This window comes from Molothrus aeneus, chromosome 7, assembly GCF_037042795.1.
Source record: "Molothrus aeneus isolate 106 chromosome 7, BPBGC_Maene_1.0, whole genome shotgun sequence".
Lineage (NCBI taxonomy): Eukaryota > Metazoa > Chordata > Aves > Passeriformes > Icteridae > Molothrus > Molothrus aeneus.
In genome coordinates this window covers 33,005,968-33,030,627 of record NC_089652.1, presented here as the reverse complement: position 1 = coordinate 33,030,627, position 24,660 = coordinate 33,005,968, and the positions used below count along the sequence as shown (strand labels likewise).

At 41.9% G+C, this 24,660-nt stretch overlaps 1 protein-coding gene across 2 annotated transcripts in view; it reads right to left on the bottom strand.

Moving 5' to 3' along the window:
* The window catches only part of THSD7B (thrombospondin type 1 domain containing 7B), a 299,199-nt gene that overhangs the window by 17,507 nt on the left and 257,032 nt on the right, over positions 1 to 24,660 (bottom strand). For both annotated transcript variants that reach the window (XM_066553613.1, XM_066553614.1), the window contains exons 17-21: positions 15,530 to 15,663; positions 14,701 to 14,854; positions 5,444 to 5,585; positions 3,923 to 4,038; positions 3,321 to 3,438 (exon numbers count right to left, since the gene is read on the bottom strand). In XM_066553613.1, coding sequence (XP_066409710.1) covers positions 3,321 to 3,438; positions 3,923 to 4,038; positions 5,444 to 5,585; positions 14,701 to 14,854; positions 15,530 to 15,663 — 664 coding nt within the window. The remainder of the gene's footprint in view (positions 1 to 3,320; positions 3,439 to 3,922; positions 4,039 to 5,443; positions 5,586 to 14,700; positions 14,855 to 15,529; positions 15,664 to 24,660) is intronic.

The following is a 24,660-nucleotide window of genomic DNA, read 5'->3' as shown; positions in this document are numbered from 1 at the left end:
CAACAGCAAAAATATTTTCCCAAAGTGGTGATGATCCAGTGAAGAATACAACAAGCAAATTTTTCCGTTGTGTGCATCCTTGTGCCCCTTCACTTCAATCCCACAGGTCACTCTGGTGTTGGGATTCACATCTCTCTGCAGCCTGCTATGGTCCCTGGGGGTCTGAGGACTGAGTAAGGAGCAGCAACATGGTAAATCCTGTAACTTATCAGATAAAGTCAGCTTTGTAAGTGGCAAAGCACAGCTGTAGGTGGTTTTATAGTTTAGCAGTCCTGTTGGAGACCTTGAGAGAAGCCATGTGGGATTGAAAAATGTTCATATAGAAAAATTCAGCATCCTCATGTATTCATTTGCCTTAACAAAGGAAATTTAATTTGCTGGGGATTATCCTTACCAAACATCTTTCCAGTAACTTTGGTTCAGGCCGGGGAAGCATCATCCATTAAAGCAGTTCCATACATCTTTTCATAGCAATACAACAACTGATATAAGGAACCTTATATATAACCCAGTGTCAGCATAAAGCCCTAGCCAGCATCCTGAGCAGATGCTGCCCAGAACTAGAGCTGCAACAGGCAAACATCAGTTACACATCTCCACAGGCTCAGCACAGGCAGGAAAGAGAGATCTGCTTTATTCATCATCATTCATAAAAATCAATATATTAGCCTTTGGCTGCTGTGCACCACAACTGGGTTAGATGCCAGCACCACATGCACAGCAGCACCACTTCATGTTTAAATGCATTATTTCATAAAACAACACCCGAGTGTTACCTCACTTTGAGGTACCACCCATTAAAATATATCACATCAAACTGTTATTGGAAAAAACAGAATAAAAATGTTAGCAACAATCCTTGAGTAAAAAACCAAGTGAAAACACACATCCAGCAACACTAAATTTTGACCTGAGTTATATTTAAATTATGTTTCTCTTTGAAGTCCTTTATGATGCTTCTGCACACTCTCCAAAAAAAAGCCAGAAATGCAAAATATTGTTGTGAGCTGACCCAGCAATGCTGCATTCCACTTGCTGTGAGTTATTTCTGCACACCGAGCACCTATGCCCTGCATTTTAGCTGTACCAAACACTAGGCAATTACTGGCAAAGGGAAGCAGTTACGAGTGTTTACTACAGCCAATTCCCACAGCTCATTTGTTGTCATCCTTTGTTTTTTCCTATCTAATTTGAGGCTCCATCCTACTCCCACGAATGCCCTTGAGAAACCAAGGGTGACTTCAAAGGTGTCGCAGTCCATGACCCTTCTGGCTGGAAACCCTTGCTGTGTTCCTCTGAGTGCACAAGTAAAATCTTCTCTGTTATTGTTATCATCCAGGAGTATTTACAACCCACTGGCACTTGGTGAAGCAGCTGGAGTGACACTGTCTGTGCTGTTGGAACCTCACAAGGGCCACTGCCACAGGACTGGTGCCAAGGTCACTCCACCAGGGATATTTGGTCCAGAGTAGCTCCACACTCCTGAGTTGATACAGCAAAAGTCAGATCAGGACTGAGGCTGCAGGAAAATAAAATGTGCTCTGAATAACCTGGATGCAGAGCACTTCCATTTCACTGATGCTTCTGCTTTGGCATGAGGTTCAGAAGGCTCTTGGGTCCCTGCAAAGTTGTTCAAGTGGTAGAGAAGGACCGAGCAAAACTTGGCTTCTTCATGACACAGTCTGTAAGACAGTTTTCCGGCTGCTTAGCTGCTGTAGGCTCACAGAAGAGTATCTCCAGCTTTTAAATCCAAGTTAAACAACAGCAGTAGTACAGTGGCCTGTACAAGACAGCTCTCACCAGCAGCACGGCAGGGTTATGATCTTTGAGGCTCACGGATGACCCATAAACCAGGGTGAGCTTGGGCTTGACTGTGTGGTTCAAGCAGCCTCAATGAGGTTTGGCACCCAAAGCCAAGACACCCACTGGAAAGTCTCTTTCAGCAAGGCACAAATGTTTCCAGCTTTCATCTGATTTAGGACATGAAGTAACTCCTTGTACTCATTGGCAGCTCTTTAACCAGTCTCTGGAATTTGCACAAGCATTTCAGGATCAGGGGCCAAATACAAGCATCTTCACTCAAGTACCTCCTTCTGCAAACTATGCAATATAAGAGCTCAGGATGAAAAAACCTTCAGGTACTATATAGGGTGAGCTGCTCCTTGAGCATGCTAAAAGCCAGGAAAACATTCCAACCTGCTTTTGCACTGTACTCTGTTTAACTTAGTTAGTGATAGGACACTCAAAAAATTAAATTAAGTTTATTCAGCAACACAAGCATTAACAATCCAAAATGGATTTTAAAGGAAAAAAAATTTGGAATTAATAGTACTCCCAGTGTGTTGTTGTTAAAACACTGTCCATGAATTATTCATTTCTGTTAAGAAAGCACTACTTCACAAACGGGCTAAAAGCTCAGCAAAGAAAGAACAGCACTAATCCAAATATTAAGCTTTCTCTGTAACGCGCTTTGATCTCTGGAATCCATCTGAAGGAATCATTTTATGGAAGTTAAGAGCTTTTTTCTTTTTGACCTTAAGTGAATTTGATTCAAACATACATTATGGCTATTGAATCTTAAAGACCATTAGCTGTACATCTAATGCACATCAGAGGCCAGGGAAATAAAATCCCAAGCTTATTGAGAATAAAACCTTCAATGCATTTCCTCATGTCAATACTCAAAGGGTATTTTAAATCACATACGTTGAAAAAGGTCCTAATCCTTTCACTTTTTGTATGCTGGTGAGCACTACTGGCTATAGAAAGTCTTGCGGAAGGTACTGGGGTCATGTAAGTGTTAAGGGACCTGTGGATGCAAGATGGAGATAAGAGGCATACACTAAATAATGAAAAATAGTCTTTGTGTGTTTTCTTCAAAAGGATACAATTATGTTCCTAAAAATTACTTCACCAGAGAATTTGTATTTAGTTATTAATCTCTTCAGAAACTTTTAACATTCCCAAGCTCTTTGCTAGCTTTACATACTCCCCATCTCTGGGGTGAACAGTTGCTGTGACTGAATTCTGAGAGTTTGAATTAATTAATAAATAATCCTCCAGACATCTGACTACTTTTTCCCCAAGTTGCATTTTTCACTTTAGAGTAATTTGAAAATAGCCTGCTGTGCTCTGAACACCCACCACCTCAGGACCCCGAGAGTGTCCAAAACCACCTCTGAAGGATTCGGGTGTGGATCGAGGCTCTCCCTGAGCTCTGCACCCCTACTCAGGGACTGCCTGAGCCCACCTGGGCCTGTGGGTGCAGTGTGTGCTGCCCTGCTGAGCTGTGGGGGGCAGGAGGGCAGGCAGGGACTCACCGCCGGCGCCACACGTGTGGGAGCACTGCGACCAGGCTGACCACGGGGAGAGCTGGCAGTCCACGGCACACCCCACCACGCACCGGCTGCTCGTGGGCACGGGCTTCTCCAGGTGCAGCTGTGACAGGAAACACAGGCATCAGCTTCCCCAGGCCCCAGCCACCTCCTGCCACAGCCAGGCACCCAAGCAAGAGCTGGCAGCAACTCTGCGGGGCACCATCAGAGCTCCAGTGGTGTTTATGAGGAGCTTTCCCAAGGGTGTAATGGGGGAATGCTGCTTCAGTGTTGAAGAGTTTCACATCTAAGCATCCCTCAGTGTTTGGGTCTCATACCAAAAGGACAAACCTAGATTTCCAACAGCAGGACACAATCCCCTCCCTGGTCCCCAGCTTTGGGATGCAGGGTTGGTAGACATGGCCCGTGTGTTGGAGTCAAAAAGTGACACCACCCACGGACACCCTTCTGTTTCCCAAAGCTCCCAGCTGGGCGCTCCCAGCACCATACAAAACCCTTTCCCCATTTATGGGGAATGTCTTAGCGTGGATCAGGAGGCCCCCCCATCCCTCTGGAATCCCAGGGTGTGTCCCAGGCTGCTCACTCACCCTCTGGCACAGCTGCATGCTGACCGTGGCCCCGTCGCTGCGCCGGCAGCTCAGGAGGCGGCGGCGCTCGCCGTGACCACAGGTGGCATTGGCACCCAGCTGGCACCCGCTCCAGCCTGCAGACACAAAGCAAAGGGTGCACTGCTGCAGCTCAGCTTTACACCCAACACAGAGTCATACAATCACAGAATGGCTTGGAAGGGACCCTAAAGATTGTGTAGCTTCAATCCCCTGCCGTGGCAGGGACACCTTCCCCTAGACCAGGTAGCTCAAAGCCCCAGCCAGCCCGGCTCTGAAGCCCTGAACATGGGTGTTACCTTCACCCACAGCAGCACTTCCCCATGTCAGGGCATCCCACAGCCAAGAACAACCCCCCACACAAAAGAAAGTTGTTCTCAGAGCCAGGCAAGCCTCAGAGGAGACACGTTCTCTCCTCAGTCCCATACCGCATCCCGTGATGACACCGCTACATCAGAGTGCACATGTTGAACACTGATAAAGGCTATCAGCTCAATCCACTTGGCACAGGTACAAGGCTCTATTGTCTGAAGTAAAATTCCACTTTGATAAAGCAGCTGGGGAAGTTTCTGAAGGGGAACTCTGGTTTAACCTGTTTTTGTCTCCAGGCAAAGCTATCCATTATTTAAAACTAAACTCTAATAGTCATGGAATAAAAGCAGTATTTCTAGTGGAAGGAAATTAATATCTTATTACGTGTCTGAAATTATGTTGGTTGGAATACAACTAAACTGAAATAAGCTTTAAAACACCATTTAAAATAAACAAAAAGCATAACAGAAGCCACTAAAATTTCCATACACCACCAATAAATAAGAAGGATGAGAAGAAAACCTATTACTTTGTGTCTTCCACCCCTGATAAACATGAACACATAAATGTTCTGCATTTCTGAAATGTGATGATAAAAAAGGCATCATCCTGCTGCCTCTGTTTCTAGGGCTTTTATTACAAAAAGGCTGAGTTTATATTCATATATTTTATCTTGCTTTGTTCTCCCTTCCCACCAGCTCCCAAACTCCTCTTAGATCTCTCCTCTGTATGCCTTTCTCATTTATTTCAGCTGGTCAAAACAAAAGGAATTTTTCGGTTTTGTTTTGTTCATTTGTTTGCAACAGAACCAATTGCTTCTAAGGTCCTAAATAATGCATTTTGCTCTGAATATCTATCCTATGCCCACCCATATAACTCATACTGCCTTCAAAGCAGATTTCTGTTGGTATTTTTGGCTTCACCAGAACCACACAGATGACACTCTTTTAATTGGAATTTTGTAATTAATTATGTTGATAACCCATAGAAAATCCCATTCAGCATGCTTTATTTCCAATGTACTTCCAACAACAACTTAAATACAGAAATTGTGCATTTGTCCACTAATGTGTAAAAATGCAGGCGTGTAATTAACTTTATTGAAACCAATCATGTCAAGGTTTTAACCAACACCACAAGCAAACATAACTAAAAACACATACTAAGGGTATATTGAAAATTTGTACCTACCTGTTAGGTTGTACTGGTATTGGAAGCAATTTTGATTAAGAATGCATGGCTTCATTTGCGAAACTTCCGGGCAGGGCTTTGAACTGACAGGAGACCTCAGCACTTGTCGGGTTCGGGTTTGCATAATATTGGGGTCACACACCTGGACAGAGAAGGGATGGACAGTACAGAGACCCCAGTAAATCACACAGACATCACTGACCTCAAAAAACCACACAGACACCACAGACCAGGGCTGTTCACGCACATCCATGGCCACATGGAGGTAGGATGCAATCCCACTGCTGTTCTAACAATACTTAAAAGCACGTGAAAGAAAAGAAATGTGGTTCGAAGTTAAGAATCCAAACTCATCCTTTATCCACCCAGATATGGCTATTTTAGCCCTGCTACACTATATTTTTCATGTTTTTTGATAAGGATCCTTGGGGACACTGGGACAAAGATTGTACCACTTTGCTGTGCCCTGCTTTGCACCTCCTTCCAAGACTTCCAGCAAAATGCTACAGTACTGAATAACAGGACAGGATTTTTGTCACAATTAATGCATTTTTAAGTAGTATCTGATGTTACAGCAAAGCACTCATTTCAAAGAAGGACATTTGTAATTGCATATCAGTTATGATGCTGACAAGATGAGGTGACTTTTCAGAGTATGTGATACCAAATACTGATGTTCAGCTGCCTATAAACCGGGATTTGCTTGTTTACATTTTCACAGGAATATGAACCAACTGAGGCAGGTTTTCATTTCTATTTGTGCATCACGGGCATGAAAACTGTTTGTTTTTAGCAGCCCATGATCCTCACTCTCACAGCACTGCAGCACAGAGCTATTTTCCCACAATCCCGTAACAGGAATAGGTGAGTGGAGGTGGTCACAGCAAACCTAATGGAAATAAATCCCTTATTAAAAGTATTCACCACCATTTATTGAACAAGATGACCCATTTAATTCCTAACAGTTTCTCATTAGGATTGCTCAGGAACAGCAAAGAAAACAAAACAAAAAAAACCCCAAAACAATGCATGTAGAACCACATTTTCATAAATGCTTGGGGATTTAAAACATGATTTTTCTATGAAGTACTATAATTACAAAAAATAACTAACAGTTTAAAACCATGGGCTTATTACCATGCAACAAACAACCTGCAAACACTGAACACTGCACGGGTGGAAGTGTGGATAATTCCTGTATTGTGAATATTAAAGGGAAATGTAATGGCCTTGCAGCATAAATCTGGATCTCAGCCTGCTGTAAACTGGATTAGCTGCACAGATGACAGCAAAACTGAAAAGAATAAATATCAGAACAAATGGGAAAAAAAGTCTGGTCTGGTCTTAAAATACATTGTCAGGGCCTATTTCCTTATGTTTACACTACATGAAGGAAAATCCATTACATTTTTATTGCTGACACACACCTTGTCAAATCATTTTAAATGGTAATCTTATTTGAATACCCTTGGTCAGCTAAAATACCCAATTGTTTCTAATTATCTGAAAATTTAACCTATGCTAAGTGTTTACCAATAGTTTACTGCCTTTTTCACAACTAATCTGATTGTTCATTCTCACAACTAACACTAATAACTTAAATGATTTGCCAATAAAGCAAAATGACTAAGGAAAAAAAATCAAAGCATGTATCTCAGCAGCTACTCCTAATTAATGTTTCTCTGAATTATGTTACCAAGGGAAAAAAAAAAAATCAATGGATGCTGTGACAGAAGCTGTCTGTGCCAGCTCAGAAAAAACAGCTTTTGCTCCCTTTAAAATAAGAACCTGCAGACAGAAAATATGGCTCATTTGTAGATAAGCAAATTCTTTTAATAAAATAGTATTTTCCCCCTGTCTAGCACAGCCCCTGTTGTGCTCCATTATAGGACATTGTTGCAGCCCAGTGCTGTCACAGAGCCCCAGAGCTTTCCTGGCTGGCAGGACCCTTTTCCCTCTCAGATATCCTCCTGGTAGGCAGCACACCAGTCTAACAGGTCAAAATCTATCTGGTGTTTGCCAGGATCCAAACAAACAACTGGTTTACTGATGCTCTGAAGCCAGAATTCTCACTGTGCTGATGAGCCATGGGGCTCAGAAGCCAAAGCTGATGCAATAAGCCCCCCACTTTTACTAGTTTTGAATAATAAGGAATCTCTGTAGGAAAAGCATTCATTTAATCAAGCTGAGGACATGGGAAACATGCAAAAATTCAAAGTTGGCAAACTGTAACTAATATCCTGTAATATTATTTGTTGAATTTCTCTTAACGTCAATTGAGAAGTCAATTTAGTTTTATAATTGATTTTCTGCCCTTGCTCTTTCAAGTTAACCATGTCAAAAACTGAGCCAACTATATATGGAACTGAGTAAGCAGCAGGAGGGAATGACTTGCAAAGGAAAAGATGAAAGCTGGAATTTTCAAAGGAGCAAGAGGGAGCTGAGTATCCAGCTACCCTGAAATCTCAATGGGCTTGGGTGCACAGTTCTGCAGGACCCCTCCAAAAACCCAGGCTGGAAAAAAAATTCAAATATTTATGGCATAGCAATGGTTGGGGAATGGATTGGCAGACTCAATGTCATTAGGGGATGTGAACAGTGAAGTAAAGAAGAGGGATTGTTGCCAGTGGAGAGATGCTGAGGGTACTAACAAGCAATGCCAAGGGGCATGTCTAGTCCTGAATGTGGATCTTAGAAAATACTGAGAGCAAAACCAATCACCATCAATGGCAAATCACAGGCTTAGGAGGCAGGACAGAAATGGCAGCCATCTATTTAGAGAAAAGGCAGCAAAAGAAAGAACTATTTCTTGAGTACCTAAAGTAAGACATTACCATGGGATTAAGATTTAAGCAGGATAACAGGCTGATTCTGAATAGTCTCACAAATGAAGAAAATGACAAAACTAATTTCACTGCTCAAGTAATCTTCCATACAAAACAGTGAAGGTACCATTCAGGTACATGGATCAAGGCTGGGTCTGCCCAAGGGATCCAAGTTTCTAATCACAAGCATGTGTGAATCTACAGTTTTGGGGTTTTCTGGGGTTTTAAATAAATAAAGCCCACTGTGATTCAGCAATGTTTTACTGAGTATCTTCATTTACAACTGCTCTCTTCTTGCTGAGTGGATGCTACACTTCCAGAGACATTATTTTACTTTCTACTGCTTTATTAGTAACTAGTGCTTTCACTGATCACAGATGAAGCTTTTAAAATATTTTTTACATTAAGTCAGCCATTACTCTTCTGCAAGGCTACTGCAACTGGTTTGTGCTCAGCATCAGCCAACATTTCCACAGTGGAAGCATAAGGAAAGGCAGGTGCCAACAACAGATGTGTTCAGGAGTGGGAGTTTGACTTGTATTTCTGAGATCATCTTTTATGCTCATGATACTTACTTTATGCCTGTGGTCATAAATCCCTTAACTCTCCCATGGCTGGGAGAATTTGGAATGTAACCATGGGATAGAAATGGGTGTAAGAGCAAATGTTCCCTATTCTGGGAAACTGAAACCCACTTCTGACACCACCCAGACTAGGAATAAAGATCTATGGATCAAGGAAGGACAATTATTATGGGTGCCCACTGGCCATAAATAATAGGAGAGGAAACAAGTCCTATGAAATGGAGGCAGCTGTGGTGCACAGAGGTGGAAGGTCAGAGGCCTGGAGGCCTCTATGTACCTTCAAGATGAGGTGCAAATCAGTTTGGCTGATAAGTTTTCCAGACTATGTTGCTTGTTCAGATTCTTTGTTGATGACTGTAAGCAATGGGGTTGGTAATTCTGCCATATGCATCCTTTGGAACTGGTAACAGGAACAGAATTAATTTTTTGATGAAAATAATAATGGGGTGCCACCTCAGGGGGCACATCAATAGCCTACAGCAGTAGGATGTCATACACAGACAGTAGGTTTCTTTATGGGTATAACTGTACTGTTCCAGCCTACTTTATAGTATTAAACCTCACCATTTCCATTATTCTTTTCCATATAGTATGAAAAAGTTGAGCTAGAGCCACAGATCCACAGGTGAGATTATATAAACCACTACAGAAACAAAATATGCTGAAGCAATGAGAGGTCCATAAAATGTTAAGGCAGGAATAAATCAAGGTTTTTCTCAAAGGACTGTTTAGAAATTATAACAGCCACCTTGGTTCTATGGGGAAATTTCTGGCACTATCGACTACTGCATTTTAAAATATTTCTTTTAGCCAAAGCTATTTTTTCACTATGACCACTTGTCACTATTTAAAGCTAACATAAAAAGTGAGGGACAAAAACATACACAAAGGATGCACCCAGCCTTTGTTCAGGCAATCACAGAACTGACAAAGCACAGGAAGTTTGTTCTGGAAGAGAAGGGTATAAAATAAAATAAAGCTGCAAGGTTATGAAACTAAGTTCCAGTCTAAGAGCTGTTAACATATCACACATTAATATATACTATTAGACCCTCTTTGTGATGGAATTTAGGAGCTGTTCATTGATCGAGGCTTTCATATGCATCATAATTGTACAGCACAGAGGCTGTAACCCATTACAGGGCCCTTTAAGCTGTTTAATTTATCAAGCAGCTTGTATAATGTATCCTGCACTATAAATAGCTGGCTGCATTATTCTTAACTGGCTATTCATAAGCAAACATACAACCTTAAAATAAGGTAAATGCAAAGGCAGCAACCGTATTTGACTATTTTTAACAGAGCAATGAACCATTACGTTGTTCATGCCAGTGTGGATGTTTTGTAACAATTTAACAAGCCATTTACAATAACACGAGCAGTCTTTTGAAATGAAAATGCATTTGCATAAATTTTCTTTCTCAGATGCATCCAGGTTCTGAAACCTTGCCTGCCTCCACACAGAATCATTACTTAAATCACTTTAAAAAAGTGATTGTTAACAAAGATTAATAAAAATAAAACAATGAATCTAAAAAATGCAGCAGTTACCCACTTTTTTTGACAAAGACATACAAAAACATCCAAGTCACAGGTACGCAAAAGGAGCAGGGCATGTTCTTCCAAAAAAGCCTTGACCAGCATAATCCTCATGCTTGATTTGAATAAATTATCTCTTGGGCTAGAAAAACAGCTCTGTGCAAGCCTCACTCTTCAGTTCAGCCTTCACACTGCAGTTCCTCTGCCAAACTTACGTGCCAAACCCAGAGAGGTTGGGGAGTTTCCTCTGGAGATATCCAAAAGCTGTTTGAGGACACAATTCTGAGGAATGTGTTCTGGGAATCCTGCTTGAAAAGAAAGGACCAGATGACTTCCAATGGTCCCTTCCAACCTTGCCTATTCTGTGTTCAGGCACCAGTTGTGATGGAGACTTTCGTAAATCCACACAGTGACTCCTGGCACCTACAGGAGCCCACAATTTCCCTTCCAGTTGGCATTTCCAAACTGTAACAACTCCAGCTTGCATCGACAAGGAAAGTCACTGCAGAGCTGGGAGCTCTGTGTATCGCTTGGTGACACTTTTAATCCGGTCAGTTGTGGGTGTCCCACTCCCCCCGTGGATTCCAGGGAATAATAACTCAACTGTCGCGAGTCCCGAGCGCGGCACATCGCCATCGATCCATGAGGAAAACGCCCGCTGAAATGGAGACAGCTGCTCTCACTCACCACACACGCAACCTCCTATAATTAACTAATTTCAGACCTCTTGGAATTAGCTGCTAGAAATGCCAACAGCTGAGGCAAGCAAGGAGGCCACTCCAATCCACACCGGGGGCTGCGACAGCCATCCGCTGACAGAGAGCTAACGAAATAGATTTGAGGTAATTATTTCAGGGACTTGTAGCACCACTCGCATATTAACTCTTTTTAAGAATGCTTTGATGAATTCAATTGAAGTCAATTAATTACATTTCCAAGTCAGATGAATACAAAGTCGAGACGCCACAGGAAGCGTGTGCTATTCCATCACTGAATATGTAACAGAGATGACAGGATTTCAGTTCCCAGATTGTTTAGCTGGGTCTTTGAGCAATCAAGTGATGATGTCTGACTGAACAGGCTATTGTCCCTGGAACAAATATGAAATCTCTTAAGCAAAATGCAAGTCAACCTAATTTCCTTGTGGGTTTTTGTTGGTTTTTCTTTTCCTTGTTATTTTTGGCTTTTTTGTTGTTGTTTTTAACTAGCAAGCTTCAAACTGTTATGTTAAATGACTTTAAAGCTTGATATTTAAGTCACTTGGATGTTACTTAGTGACAAAGAACAAAACATTATAAGCCAAAAAAATAGTCTTCAACCACAGGGAAAACCATTTTGAATGGTTTTAATCTCTCAATAGAAAAAGTGAGAATAATAGGGAAGATTTAATTCAGTTACTATGCAATTCTTGGATCCAGTAGAGAGACAAAACCTCAAAGCAACCTTGAGGCATTGTATTTCTGACAGCTTCATTTCTGACCATTAGATGAAACATTAAAATTTACCTTTGTGTTGCAGTGTTAAATAGCACCATAATCAAGATGCAAAATACGTAATTCAGTTGAAAAACACACATAAAAGAATTGTGGGAGCATCTGAAATTATAAAAGACCACAAAAGTGTTTAAAAGCAAAAGGGAAATGCAGCCAAAAAAGGTAGAACAAATACAATCTTTTAGCAGAAAAAAGTATTGAAGAAAATACTTTCCATTGACAAAGCAGTCGCCACCTTTACGACTCATTGATTTAAACACGATTCAAGATCATTTACCATCCTGAAAGTGGAAAACTCACATGGGAAGAATATTGCTACAAGATAAAACCAAGTAATACCCTAGAAAGTATCCAGAGTACAATGACATATTGACAAAGGTACAACGGATAATCTAAAAGGCCTTTTTATATTCAGCTGATAAGAGTTAGTTATTCTGCTATCAGGATGAATTTATTATCAACACTGTAAAACATGAGCAGAACACCAAAGCGACTGGAAAAGAATTCTCACCTGACCAAAATCTTAGGTAAATATCTCAAATCAAAAAGCTCCTCAGGCAAAGATGAGGCTGAAATTGTGATCGTTCATTTTTTATAAACTAGAATTTGTCAAGTTTCATAAATCCTCTTTATCTCCAGCAAGCCAAACATGACCAGAACTACAGGAAGACTTCCTGGAAAGGTCTTTGGCAGCTGCCTCATGAGTGCTATGACTAAAAGAGTGCCAACTATTGTGGTATGAAATGTAAATGTGCTTGAAATAGAGCAGCCAGGATAAACAGTTCTGTTTTTTCATTACAATACAATGTGATCTTCCAAATTTTCATTATAATATGATGTGATCTTCCAAATTTTTTGAAATTTTTGAGTCCCTCGACTCATAGTTGTCCTAATTGATCACCTTTCCTGGTGGCTCAGGAGATGGAAGGTTCATTAATCACCCTGGTGCTGGCAGTGCCTCACTCCAGCCACCACGATTCCCTCAATCCCTGCCCCACACCCACCAAAGACACACCAGTGGCACAGCACAGTCATTCTGCACTGACAGCAAGCCCAGCACTCGCCTTGGAGATGTGGAGCACGTGCAGCCTGAGAGGGACTGTGCTGTGTGGTTCTCTCTCAAAACCCACCACAAACAGCCAGAGTAGCTGTAAAAGGGAGACAGCACTGCAGTAAACTCATCAAAGGGAGGGTTTTATTTGCCCATAAAACTTCAAGCTGTTTATTTTCTTGTATCTGGACACAACTATGGGAACACATGCTCCATCAGCACACAGTCATCTCAGTTTCACAACAAAGCATTGCAGAACAGCTTGTGAAAACATATTGTTCAGTTAATTGCATTGGCATGCAGATGCCCTCACATTTATGAATTAACATCCACCATGGCAAAGGGATGTACAAGGAGACACAGGGACTGTGGCATGGGGCCCTGTGCCTGCCAAGAGACGAGGTGCCTGATGGAGTGCAGCCCACGAGCTCTGGGCTTCCCTTTCCTGCTTCTGCGGGCTATGGAGGCTCCACTATTGCCAAAAAAAAGGAGCCTTCAGGCAAAAAGCCTGTGTGTCTTAAGGATATGAGGGTGCTTAAAGCTTCAAGCAGTCCTTCATAACCAACTGACTGCCACCAAGGCACCTGAGAGACCCCCAAGAGCCTCAGGGGTATCTGCATCAGTTCACTGCGTGTGAAAATGAAGAAAATCCATGCCTGGAAAAGTCAATGGCAAAGAAACAGCCCAACCACAGTGGGACTCTGAAAGGTATCCAAGCATTTGTATGGGTTGCAAGAGTGTTATACTTCATCAAAGCCATGCTGCTCAGGAGGAGGTGAACGCAGGAAATGAAACACAAGATTTTATTTGACATGTTCTTACCGAGTATATTGATATGCTACACAAAATATTATGGAAGGAAATTACCTGTGTCAGCACTGGTATAAATACCTGTCCAATAACCACTCAACTTTTGGTAATGGCCCTGTTAACATGGGGGCAATGAATATGTGTTTGTCACTTAAATACATCAAGCAAGTCTATTAAAAAAACCCCCTGAGATTAAACCTGGCACCTATTTCAACACTGATCAGGGAGAAACAATAGATCTGAAGTCATATGGTTTGAGGCCAGAGGCTTTTCATAACACAGAATTTGCAACTTCTTTCCATCTTACACACTTAGGAAAACACAGAGCACTTTGCAGTGGCTTGAATTCCCTGCATAATTCACAAAGTTTTGAGTATTTCATGACATGACAAATTGTTCAGGCACCTTGCTGTCATACCCTTCTGCTGCTGTTGCCTCAAATCTTCCCCCAAGTGTTTGAGGAGGAGGAAACACTGGACAGAAATAGTGTGTGTTGGGAGGGGAGAGCTGTCATTCCTTGAGGACTAGGACCTGTCCAGAGGAGTGTCACCCCCAGGTTTTACCAGCAGGTTGTTATGGCAGTCATGCACCACTGGCAGAGGTCTCCCCTGCAAACACTTCCTAAGGCATTCAGCTCTTAGTGCAGCTGGAATACTGTCCCTTCACCCACTCTGCTTGTGTGGGCCCTCTCCCATAGCACACCAAGGGGAAGGATGTGTTGAATCAACTGTCACAGTAATAACTATGTGTTTCACTAACCAACTTTCTATAGCTCTGTCTCTGTAGAGACATAAATATCTCCAGATTCAACCATGCTGGCAGGATCCATTAAGCCTGACATCCCTCAGAAAATAATTTACTTTCCTAGAAAATAACTAGGCCATGAAATAGTTGAAGGAGAAGCAAAGACTGCTGTGTGAGGAACACTGCCAGGGACATGGGCAGGACAGCCTACCTGTGGACACGGGCTCCACTGCCCCCAGTCAGAGACTGCACACTCACTGGGACAGTACAAGGTACACTTCTGCACTGCCTCTGGGACCTCAGCCTGACTGCACAGAGCGTTGGGCACAGTCTCCACTCCGTGGTCCTCAGCCGTGCTCACACACCTACACAGAAAGCACACATTTTAATTAGAGTATCACAGGCACAATGGGTATCAGCAAGTTTTCTCAACTCCATACAGGACGTAGACATGACAACAGCTACAAGCAGCATGGCTGGTCAAAAAATAAAACTAATATGTTAATGCAAATGGAAATCAGCTACGTGCACAACATGCTTTTGTTACTTCATACAGAGGGATTTTAACTTTGATCGGCTGACAAAGGAGCAAACAGAAAGTGACAACCAGCGAGAACAAATCTTAGTGCTCCTGCTAGTAACATCTGAACATTTGGAAATAACTCAGCATTTCCCCATGCCTGGGGAATGAATATTCAGTAATAATGAATGCCACTCTGGTGCATGCAGTGCTATTACTTGGGGAAAATGTTAGCAAATCAAAATATGGAGGCTTTGCACCTCAGAGAGCTTTATGTATACATGGCATTTAGGTTGAAGAATACTAATTTAAATATCATGCCGTGTTTCTGAAAAACCAAGGTTGAATCTCTGAAATGCTTTTCCTATAAACCATGGCACATAAACACATGTTTCTTTTCATTTGCAATACACTGGACTCAGCAACACACTCACTGTCAGATGGCCAGATATTGCAGCTTTATGCAAGAACATACCAGCTCTTTTTGATCTGGAATACCTGAGCTTTTGTCTTCACGCACCTGACTTCCCTCGTTTGTATTCCTTCTCCACAGTGGAGGGAATTTTGTTCACTGCTGATTTTGCATGGAGACCATGGTCCTACTTCCCAGGAATACTGATTGCACTCACTGTAGCATGGGACTGCCTCGTGTACCTGACAGGAGAAAGAACCAAACTCTTCAGCTGAACTGTCCAGGTTAGCGTGTCTGCAGAACACACCCACAAAAAAGCACACTGAAAAGTATCCTGGCTTACACTCCCAGTGCTAAGGCTGCTGTAATGGCTTCAAGTTCATTTATTCATTATTGACTTGCCAAGGGATTTTTAAGTATATAATGAACAGCAGTATGCATGCAGCATCTTCGGAAGCAGGATAAATAACAGCTATTTCCTGCAGCCAGAAGAGGAACTCCATTACAATTTCATTTGCTCTGCCTGCTCTCAGGATAATCTATCACATGTCATTCACCAAGATCGTATGTACCACATCCTTTTGTGTTTCAGCAGGTACAAACTTAAAATCAGCACTCATTTACCTTTGCTTCTAATGCATTCTTATAAGCCATTTACCATAAAAGAATGAAATTTCATGCCTCCTACAAATTTCATTTTTATATACAAAAATGGTAAACGCTTTTTTGCCTGCAAGTGACTTACCTCTAACATATCTCCTAATCAAACACGACAGCGTGTTCACCTGAACTATGGTATCTACATAGGAAGAAAAATACAGCCAAAAGCTTGATAAAAGGTGCCAGATATTCAGGTTGTTAAAAGCAGCACACTGAGATATAGCACTTCAGCAGATTTTTAGGTTTAAATAAATGAATGCATCAACATTTCTATTACAGTGATGAATAAAAGTTATTTATTTTGAATCTGGTTTGTCTGTAGAAGCTGATTTGAAGATACAGTATTCCCTGTTGCTTTGCATGAAGCATAATGTGCTATCCTGGAAAAATACAACACACCTAAAATTTCTTCTTCCACATACCAAAACCTCCTCAGCCTTGCTGCTCTGAAGCCATTTCATTCTCACCCGTAGAATAACTATAAATCAATAGCCTGCCTCCCAACTACCCCCCAAAAAGATTCAGACACATGTTTAATAATTTACAGCTTCATTTTAAAATAGCAGATTATGACTAGACATGTTGCAGCCACAAGAAAAAAGAAATCCTCTTTGTAACCTTTTGGAGACAAGAAAATTGAGATACCAGTCTGAAAACAAAACTGGTGGCCCATCAGAAAATCACCTTCATTTCAAATGGAAGAAAGACAACTTGAAAAGGAAAACTCCTTCAAAACAGAAAATGTCCAAAACTAATTTTAACGGTGGGTCTGTTGAATGTTGTGCATAGGTTTAGCAGAGAAGGAAAAATAACAGATGATGAAAAGTGGAAAATATGTAAAGGTAAAAACACAGGAAAGAGGGAAATCAAAGTTTGAAGGGGTGAGGGCAAGGACAATATTAACCAGTAAGAGAATCACATTTCACACAGAGGAGGGGAAAAGGAAGGGAACAAAAGGGAACAAAAGGGGCACATTATTGTTAAGCACATATTATTAGGCATATTATTAAGCACAAATTACAAACCTGGATGTGGCTTTGAGCAACCTGAACTAGCAGAAAGTGTCCCTGCCCGTGATGGGGGAGCTGCAAAGGAGATGATCTTTAAGGTCCATTTGAACTGAAGCCACTCTCTGGTTCTATGTGGACTGTGCACCAAGGCACTGGCACCTGGCCCAGCTCCAGAGTGTACAGGTGTCTGTGCATTGTACAAAGTGCACTCAGAGCTGAGCTTCCCACACTGAGCAAGCAGCACCACAAGCAGTGCTAATTAGCTGAGCAGCCAGGCTCGTTATCATTAACTGGTGTACATGGGAACACAGAAAAGCAGCACTCACCAAGCCTGGGCTCAGCACCAGCCAGCAGGGAGCCCATGGATGCCGGGGCTCAGCTGAAGCCACCATCCTGCCCCACCAGCCTGTCACCTCCAGTGACTCCTGCAGCCACATCCCTGCACGTGCCAGGGACAACAGCAATCCCTCTTCAGGCACTGCAAAGCCTTTGTGTTCCCCACAGACATCCATCCAGGAGATGGATGTAGAGTCAGGGAGTATTTATTAGTTTCCCTGCTCCACAGGGGGAAGGAAAAACTACAGCCTGCCCATGTTGTCTGATAAAACACCCTGTCATCCACAGGAGACGATTAGTGAGGGAAACAGGTGCTTAAGGCATGATCAGTTTTTTCCTCATCACAGAGGGAAATGAGCAAAGAGCAAAGCTTGGATGAAACTGGCTTGGCTGCCAGGGGCCAGACCAGTGAGAAGGTGCCTCACAGGGCAGTGTCAAGAATGGCAAAACTTAATAAGTAGGTTCTATTAAGAGCTGGGTGGCTTGTTCCTGCTTTTACACTTCTGGAGAGGAGGCTGAATTTGGGAGCAGGCAGGAGGTGCTGCCTCCCTCCCTCCCAGCCTCCACAGGCACAGCGGGGCAGCCAGGGCAGTCCAGCACAAACAGCAGCTTTGGGGATTTAAGATTCTTTTCCTTGCTTTATTAAATAACCCTTCCTCAAGCTTAGAGGATACCACTGTGAACCTGCAGGTTCTCAGCACTCACCCTGCTACCTGAAGCCAGGGTGAGGCCAAGAGCTTGGGAATCCCATCTCGTGGTCTCAGTGACCTCTGATTGCTCCCCTTAACATCTGTTAAACCTCAGACCCCTCCTAACCAGCAAAACCCACCTGTGGACAGCAGCAAAGGCTTAACATCAGGCATTTACCATAAATGGGTTTTAGTGGTCAATACCTCCTGTGGCATGTACGTGCTATGGTAAATGGGTAGGAAAAGCAGACGGAGTTGGGCAGGCATGGGATGCCACATGAACTAAAATCAATCTGAGGATCCTGTGAGCCAAAACAGAAATCCCATAGGCACTGACACAAATACACATAATGTGAAGTGATACCTCAAATGTGCTCTTTAAAGAGCAGGGAGGATCACAATAACAAAGCCATTAATAGAGCACTTCTAGCCTGCTGTCTGATTGTGTCAAACACGTTCGATTACGTGTGAAGTGCCATCAGCTCTCTTCCTCCTCCAACAGACAGACAGACAGACAGACAGACATCCCACTTTGTGCTGGAGGAGGGAGGGGACACAGCACTGGCTGCTTGTCCCTGGGGTACCTCAGATCCCCAGGGATCTGCTGCTGACCTGTGCAGTATTTCCTCTTCGGTCAGGATCCCCAGCTTCCACTCAGCACCGAAAACCTGAATTATAGCTGTCACAAATAACCTGTTTTCCTAAGTTATTGTGCTGACACCACAGCACACTGTTGCTGTGAACAAGCTCTCCGCTCTGCCCTGTGTCAATGCTGAGCAATGCCATCTCTGGCGGCACCTCTGGGACACAGGGGAGATGTAAATAACCACCTGCATCACCAGGAGGGACAGATTTCTTCAGAACAAGTTACAACGGGCACCTGTGGATGCCATTAAGCTCCTAAGTGGGAGTCTCAAGGAGATGCAAAATTTCCACAGGTGGAACTCAGTGGGAATGAGTTCAGGAAGCTGTGAATACAATTTGTAACTCCATCTTTGAATTTAAAAACCACAGTGATGTGGCATGTGGTTCTTTCCTCCACAGGAGAATGTTTTCCTCCTATTTTCTCTCCTGGCTTGCCATAATTTGTTTTCAATCACCTCCAATTCCTCCTTTTTATTTTTTTTTTTTTTTAATATGGAAAAAACCTACAGCAAACCTTGAAGCCTTCCATTTCTGTTTTTGCTAGGAGCTGTGCTACTTAAGAGGGTCAAACAGATTATGCTCTTGATTTTTCATTTTCAAAGAGTTTTGACTCAAAAGCATTGTTGTTTCTGTGGGTTCCACAAAACAGAAGACCCTAAGTTCACTTCTCACCTCCTGAGTCCATGGGAACACCCCTGTCCTGACCCTGAACAGGGGTTGGGATGGGATGTGGTGTCCTCACTCCTCACCAACCCAGGAACCCAAAGCACCCAGCGCTGGAGGGCATTGGGATGTGCCCCCATGGATCCTTGGCTGTTACAGAGTGCATCCAACCTTCAAATTACACATGGTCTCCTGGCCCCCATCAAATTTGCCATCCACTAAGTCTGCTGCAGATACAGAAGTCCCTTGTAAAGCTGTGACACTTTTCTTCCCAAGCACAAAGACAACAGTTCCTTTGAAAATAATCTGCTTAATGCTCACCCTTCTCCAAGCTTATGCAAACCTGCTATGACAGTGCATTGACAAACCCCTTCACACTGAGCCCCTGTATGGAACTGCAGTGCCACAATCCATGTCCTGAAGGACAAAAATAAAATGAATTCCATGCAATAGGCACAGGAACCCATCGTTCTGCATGGAGGGAGAAAGATGCTGGAAGCTGCAGACACTTGACCTGCGAGGAGCTGCAGAGATCAGTACCCAGGGCAACCAGCCTGGCTTCATCCCTCACTGCCTCAAGAAATAAACACAGCCTTCTGGCATTTTAGCAAATTAACTGCTTTCCTCAATTTTGATTCATATTTACCTGCTGGGTTTTGGGCTCAATGAACCAAGGGCTGTAGTGATGACTGTCTGAAGCCAAGGGGAGTTTTGCTGCTGCCTTTGACTGGATCACTGTATCCCTCTTTGTTAGTGGGAATTAACCTGGAACACTGCTCTAACACCTGAGTCCCAAAATCAAGTTGATGGGCACAGTTCTCAATAAATTAAAGGGAAGAAGGACAAAAGCTGCCTTTTAAGAGACAGACTGCTAAAGCTTACCCTAATAAAAGAACCCAGTTCCCATTCACTCCAACGCAAATCCTGAGCCCTTGCTAAAGCATTATTGATGTAGACAGTTACTTCAACAAGATATTCAAGTATTAATCTATTTATTTTCTCTTTTAATAGCTGATACTTGCATTTTAATGAAAAATCCAAATATCTAACCACCCAAGAGCTTTGGTATGATTTATATTGTTCTCTAACTTACTTATTTAAATGTAGGCTTGCAAAGGACTTATAGAAATAAATGCACTCGTTCAAATGATGTTATTCATTAAAAGAAATTCATACCTATACTTCGGGTAGCCTGTCTCATGAGCACCTGCAGAATAAACTAGAATGAGGTTCAACACTTCTGAAAATCATAGTGACTTCATATTTCAGTGAACATCAAGATTTATTGTCCCTCAAGGTAAATATTGACTCTGGTTTTCCCTCAGTCGATATTTTAGCTTTCATGACAGTAAATCTTGGTGTTCACTCCAACTAAGTCAATATCTGCTTATTATATTAGAACAACCAAACTGATCACTGTAGCAGTTGCCTGAGACCCTGAGGACTACCTCTGTGCTATTCATTTCTAATACAAATGGGCTAAATTCATTGCTAACATAAGTTCATTTCACATGGCTGCCCTTACATGAAGGTTACATTAGACCTAATACATTGAAACAGTCAGAACCATAGAAATAACAACCCATTTTCAAACTATGGAGACCACCATGAGTAACAGTGAAGGCAGATAAGATAAGATATAGCAAAGAGAGCCAGTTCTGGTTTGCAAAGACACTTGCTGGTAAAGGCTAAAACCACTGCTACTGACACTGGACAGCAATTTGCTCACTTGTAACACTTTTTGCATAACCACTTGTATGTTCTGTGCATATCCAGGCTGCAAGAGGAGGCAGCAGTGGGATGTTCTCCTCCTCTTAGAGCTTATGGCCACCAGCTGGTGACATGTGGGCCACAGCCAGCACTTCTCTTGCAACCTGCCTGACACAAATGGATCCACAGTATGGTGGAAATACATCTGAAAAAATGTCAATTCATTGTAATAATCTACAAGCTTGACTTCTATGTTGACTCCATCTCGTTCATCCAAATCTTTTCTTTGGTTGAAAGATGTCCATATATTAACTGAATAACTTTTATAATGTTCCAATGCTGCTTTCACATTCTGTTTAACAGCAACCAGATAATTTCTAACAATGAATTTCTTTTATTTAGTTCTTTAAAACTGAATTAAAAATTGAATACTTGCTTTGTTAATTACTTAACTGCATGTTTGATTTGGCAGATCTAAGCATGCACTTAAAAGCTTTACTGAATTAACCGTATATCTGAAGGACCAGCACTTGCACATTAACAAACACTACATCACAGAAATTATCTCATTAAAATTTCAACATTAAATAGTTCTCTTTAAAATAAAATTGATTTTATTTCATGCTGGTTTATATATTGATCACAATTGCCAGAAATATGCTAACCACTCACCAGTATTAAACCTGGTTGAACAGTTAATTTTCAAGCAAATTAGATTTTGCAAAGCAGCAGCTTCGTATTGATGAATATTTGTCTTTAGGTCTTTGGATGCTGCAGCAAATAGTCACCAAAACTAAAAAAAACAATTGCTCAAAATGACTGAGAGCACAAAAGTTTGAACAGATCTGTGGTAAGACTTCTAAATTATCAGAATTCCTGAATTTTGTATGCCTCTAGCAGATCCCTGCACAAATACTTGTGAAACAAATTCAGCAGTTTTAGTTTTTATTTACACCCAAATCAAAGGAGTTTGTGTTTCTTACCTCCTTTGTGGTGTGGAGAAAAGGAAATCAATTAGAGCTCTGTGAGGTTCTGAAAAGCCTTCACTGGTGTTGAACCAAAAAAAACCTGAAACTGCCTAAAACTTTGTATCCAGCAAAAGGATGGGATCTGTTTTATTCTAAGTTCAGAGGCAGGGCAGCAATTCCAACAGCAGAGACACAGAGTTGCTCCAGTTCCCAGGATGTGGCCTGTGGGCAGAATGGAAACCCCTGCACAAACAGACCCCTCACCCTTACTCCCCTACTTCAAAAACTGCTGAAAAATTATTTTCTCTGAAAAGAGTGAAAACACTTATCAAGCCTGTGAAGTTTTCCCTGCTCTTGATTATCTATTTATAGCCCAATCCTCAAAACTGCTCAACTTAAATCCTAATTTACACATGAGACAACTGAGGATGAAGAGTTGAGTGATTTACTAGAGGGTGGCAAGGAAGCCCTCAGGGAGTGGGGGACTCAGTCTGGAAATGCCCAGTTTCTTGCACTAACTGGATGATATCTCAGCTTAAAATCAGATCCTGGAAAGTTCAGATAAAGACATTTCAGAATGAAGCCATCAAAAAAAGCAGCACTGTAAAATTCTGGCTGCAAAATGAGGAAAAGAGGAGAAATTAGGAAAGCAGCAGAGTATTCTTGCTATAAAGACATCTGGATGCTGCATTTTCCTCACCATGGCCTTTAGATGCTTTTACTTCATCTATTTTTTTGCTGGACTTCACAAAATGCTCCTAGTAAATCCCTTACTTTCTTCTAATGGATAATTAAATATTCCAAGTCAGACACTGATTTATTCCAAATTCTTAAGTGCAATGAGTGGAAAATGCCTTGTTTAGAAAGTTAATTGAGGCGAGCTCTGTTGAACCCCAGTCATTACATCTCACTCTGATAGAACTACCATGTTGCTCAGCAAGGCTTATTAATTCATATTTACAAGTGGTAAGTGGTTATATTTGCTGTGAGATTGGTGCAGGCACTAGAAACACCAAGTGGTAACAGGGTAAAGCATGAGTGCTTTTTCTCAGAGATTAAAATACCAAACTGGCATCATTCAACATGAGTAAGCCAGGAAAAAACATGCAGCTCCTGGCCCCAAACCTGCCTGTCTGGTTTTATTCATGATTTTACTGTCAGTACATCCTCTGAGGAGCAGGACATAGCACAAAGTATAACCCTGCACATATTGAGTATTTATTTCTACCTGAAATACTCAGGCAAGACAATTTAGTTTCAGAGTTTTCCAAAAAAATTGAGGAGTTAAAGTGGGAAGGGGGGGCTTATGAGAATACAGTCACAAAGGGCCAATTCCTGTGCCTCTGCTTTTTATTTTACATTTTAATTATGTTTCATTCCTACCAAGAAAATACTAAATTGAGGTAACATACTAACAAATGCCATCTTACAGTGATGTCAGATACAGGGGTTTAAGACAAGGCAGAAACTCATTAGTGAGAGTTTCAGTGCATTTTTTCAGATTTCACAACTTGTAGGTGCTGCTGCCTCCCTGTCACAAAGCCAGACAAGCATAGAAAATTTAAGTAGATAGAAATGAATCAATACCCCTTGTTTCTGAAACAGCACATTTTGCTACAGCTGAAGTTTCAGGGGTAACAAACAAATGTGGCACCTCTCTGGATGAATCTGTAATGTTATAATAATGTTGGATCCAGTTTTAAAGAGAGGAAGAGAAAAAAAAGCTGATTGATGAAAAAAACATCGAAGCCCTTTTTTACTAGATGAGAACAACAAGATGAAGACAGATTGCAACACCAACCTGAGCCTTTGTAGATGTCCATGTTAGCAGGGCATGACAAGCAGAAAGGAAAGAAAATTATATATGCATTAGTTTGGCTGCTGCATGATAATATTGCAAAAAAAAAAAAAGGCAAAAAAGGCAGAAAATCTGCTTAAAATAAAATTGCCACAATGTAATGTTGCATTCAATGCTTTGATTACCCCGTCTTAAAAAAAAAAAATTACCTCAAGCAGAAATCAAGCATTTCTTTGTGAGTGAATGAAAAGCTCTACTATGCTGAAGAATAAAGCAGAGTTCATTCAGCTCCATCCAGTAATCCTCAAGAGCTCATCACTGTGTCTCACAATCAAAGTTTAGGACAATAAAAAAAATTTTTGGAAAATCTAAGAAAATCTATGAACCTGAAATCTGGTGAGACATCCCACAATTATGGACTATCAGTCGTAAGGGACCAGAAAGGCTTTCAGGTATTCAGATATTAATTGCAGCTCTGTCATTAGTGAAGCCTGCAGCAGCCATGTCCCTCTCCTCTCCTCTCCTCTGACTGAAGCACCCAAGAAGTCCCCACAGAGGAGTGGCAGGAGCCACCCCAGCCTGGGGACACGGGGTTCTGGAGCCTGTCACCGCCAGCACAGCAGCTCCCTGCCCAGCCAGCCAGCACTCCCAGAGCAAATCACTGCTCCAGCAGGTCAGAAACCTGCCCCAGCAGGATGTGAGCAAGTAATTACTCGATCCAGAAGCCAAGTCATCTGTCACACGAGATGAAATAAACGCT